Source organism: Zonotrichia leucophrys, unplaced genomic scaffold (genome assembly GCF_028769735.1).
Source record: "Zonotrichia leucophrys gambelii isolate GWCS_2022_RI unplaced genomic scaffold, RI_Zleu_2.0 Scaffold_216_84705, whole genome shotgun sequence".
In the NCBI taxonomy this organism is placed as follows: domain Eukaryota; kingdom Metazoa; phylum Chordata; class Aves; order Passeriformes; family Passerellidae; genus Zonotrichia; species Zonotrichia leucophrys.
Genome location: NW_026992421.1, coordinates 42,325 through 45,684, shown reverse-complemented (window position 1 = coordinate 45,684; position 3,360 = coordinate 42,325). Strand labels below are relative to the sequence as shown.

Here is a 3,360-nt window from a genome sequence, read left to right as displayed (position 1 = left end):
TCTGACATTGCCATCAGAGCCTGCAGAGCCAGAGCCGAACCTGGGCAGTGCCAGAGCTGGGAGGGTCTGCAGGGCAGAGCTGAGCCCACAGCCTTGGGCACAGGGAAGCAGTTGCTGGCAGGGACAGCTCCAGGCAGCAGAGCCCTGGACAGGCTGTGGGGGGAAAAGGCCGCCAGGCTGTGCTGGGATATTTGAAGTCCTCTCCAAACCCAACTACTAAATTATTACTTTTCTTACAGATTCCCATGCTAAGGCACCAAAAATGTCCAACAGCAGCTTCATCAGCCACTTCCTCCTGCTGGCATTGGCAGACACGCGGCAGCTGCAGCTCCTGCACTTCTGCCTCTTGCTGGGCATCTCCCTGGCTGCCCTCCTGGGCAACGGCCTCATCATCAGTGCCGTAGCCTGCAGCCACCAGCTGCACATGCCCATGTTCTTCTTCCTGCTCAACCTGGCCCTCACTGACCTGGGCTCCATCTGCACCACTGTCCCCAAAGCCATGCACAATTCCCTCTGGGACACCAGGACCATCTCCTATACAGGATGCGCTACACAGCTCTTTTTCTTTACGTTCTTCATTTCAGAAGAGTATTTCCTCCTGACCATCATGTGCTATGACCGCTACGTGTCCATCTGCAAACCACTGCACTACGAGACCCTCCTGGGCAGCGGAGCTTGTGCCCACATGGCAGCAGCTGCCTGGGCCAGTGCCTTTCTCTATTCACTGCTGCACACAGCCAATACATTTTCCCTGCCCCTGTGCCAGGGCAATGTCCTGGGCCAGTTCTTCTGTGAAATCCCACAGATACTCAAGCTTTCCTGCTCCAAATCCTACCTCAGGGAACTGGGACCTCTTGCTCTTAGTGTGTGTTTGGTATTCGGTTGTTTTGTGTTCATTGTTTTCTCCTATGTGCAGATCTTCAGGGCTGTGCTGAGGATTCCCTCTGAACAGGGACGGCACAAAGCCTTTTCCACCTGCCTCCCTCACCTGGTCGTGGTCTCCCTGTTCCTCAGCACTGCATTGTTTGCCTACCTGAAGCCCCTCTCGATCTCCACCCCATCCCTGGATCTGGTCCTGTCAGTTCTGTACTCGGTGGTGCCTCCAGCCCTGAACCCCCTCATCTACAGCCTGAGGAACAAGGAGCTCAGGGCTGCAGTGTGGAGACTGATGACTGGATGGTGTAAGAAACATTAAACTTCTGGCCAATTTCTACAAATAGCTTGTAATAAAAGTTATCTTTGTTAATTCTTGATGTTTTCATTTTGAAAGTTTTTGTCTGTGTTTTAATTTCTTTATCTTCTCCACAAAGAAATGTCATTGTTTGTGCCATTTCTCATTTTGCTTCCCTCCACCTCCCCTGTGGCCACAGACTGTGTCAATGAGGGGCTGCACTCTTGGTGCCTTTAAAGGAACTGAAGGATCTTCCATCAGAGTTTTCTGCAGAGATGCCATTTTGTTGCCTTCTCTGGAGCTGCAGTAGCAATGTCTGTGTGCAGAGCTGGGGCAGATCAGGGCTGGCCCAGCAGCTGTGCCCAGCAGCAGCAGCACTTGGTGTTGCCAGTGCTGCTGCCGTGGCCCTGCCCCACTGCCCTGGTGGCCCTGGGCTCTGCAAGGGCCGTGGGGCAGACGGGAAGGAGCAGCAGAGCAGGGGCTGATCCATCCCCAATGCGCTGGACAGCCCAGGGCAGCGTCCCAGAGCGTCCTCATGGAGCTGCCAACAACATCCCCTCACTGCAGCCCTGGCCTCTCCCCCAGCTCACACATGTGCTCCATCCTTGCAGGCACAGACACGGCAGCACTGGCTCAGCAGCCCCTGTTTGCATTGCACACAGCAGGGGGAGCACCCCCATGCTGTTGGTGTGGGGACATGAACCTGAGGGAGCACAAGTGCCATCAGGCCCTGGGTCCAGCAAGGGCTGGGGGACACCAGGGAAACCACTCAGCTTTGTCCTGGCCTCTGCAGTCAGCCAGAAAATTAGTTCTCATCTGCTGGGAGTGTCCTGTGCCGCTGCCGACGCTGTTGCTCAGAGCCAGGGCTGCCTGGCAGCCACCCCCAAACTGCCCTCAGCATTTCCTTTGTGCCACCTTTGCTTTCTTTACTCTTCCTGATACAAATTTCTTCCTATTGCCCACCCCTGTTCCCTGCCCTGCAAACAGCCCATCCTTGTTTGCCCTTTCCTCTCTGGCCCCACTCCCCATTGCAGTTCCTGACTTGGCCCCATGGGAACGTCCCTTGGGGAGCAGGATCATCCTACAATCTGCAGGAATTGCCTGCAGGCTCCTGCAGTGCCTGGTGCTGCTCCCTTGCCAGAGGCACCCCAGGCCAGGGGGGCACATCTGGGCTGCTGTGTCTGGCTCTGGGGCTCCCTGTTCTGGGCAGTGAGGAGGAGCTGCAGAGGCTCAGCAGGACTGACAGGATGGGCTTTGGGGCTGCCAGGAGAAGCTGAGGGACCTGGGCTGCTGGAGCTCCTGAAGAGGAGGCCCAGGGCTCATCGTGCAACTGCTCCATGGGGAGTTTCAGAGAATCCCAGAAGCAAGAAAGTTGGAAAAGACCTTGGAGATCATCAAGTCTAACCTGTGCCCTGACACTCCCTTGTCTCCCCTGAGCCTCCTCTTCTCCAGGATAAACAACCCCAGCTCCCTCAGCCACTCCTCACAAGACTTGTGTTCCAGACCCCTTACCAGCCTTGTTGCCCTTCTCTGGACACACTCCAGCCCCTCCATGTCCTTCCTAAATTGGGGGCCCCGAACTGGACACAGCACTCAAGGTGCTGCCCAACCAGTGCTGAGTAGAGGGGAAGAATCCCCGCCCTGCTCCTGCTGGCCACACCATTCCTGATCCAGGCCAGGAGCCATTGGCCTTCTTGCCCACCTGGGCACACTCCTGGCTCCTGTCCAGCCTGCTGTCTATAAGTCCCTGCAGGTCCCTTTCTGCCTGGCTGCTGTCCAGCCACTCTGTCCCCAGCCTGCAGCACTGCAGGGCCTGTTGTGGCCAAAGTGCAGGACCCAGCACTTGGACTTGTCAAACCTCACCTTGTTGGATTTGGGCACTGGATCCAGCCTGTCCAGGTCTCTGTGCAGAGCCCTCCTACCCTCCAGCAGATAAACTCTCCCAGACAACTTGGTGTCACTACAGTTCCATGAGGCCCCAGAGTGTCACAATGGTCTCCATGATTCCATGAGGCCTCCCAGTTTCACAATGTCCCTTTGGTTCCATGGGACCCCTCGGTGTCACAAAGTCCCTTGGATCCTTGGGCCCAACAGTGTCACAATGGCACCGCGGTCCCCCAAGACCCTGCAGTGTCACAATGGATCCTTGGTTCCATGAGGTCTGGCAGTGCAGCAATGCTCTCCTTGGT

At 56.4% G+C, this 3,360-nt stretch overlaps 1 protein-coding gene across 1 annotated transcript; it reads left to right on the top strand.

The window, feature by feature from the left end:
- Positions 1 to 262: 262 nt before the first annotated feature.
- On the top strand, positions 263 to 1,195 carry LOC135461188 (olfactory receptor 14I1-like). The gene has a single exon (XM_064738170.1). The coding sequence runs from the start codon at positions 263 to 265 to the stop codon at positions 1,193 to 1,195; it is 933 nt and encodes a 310-aa protein (XP_064594240.1).
- Positions 1,196 to 3,360: the final 2,165 nt, after the last annotated feature.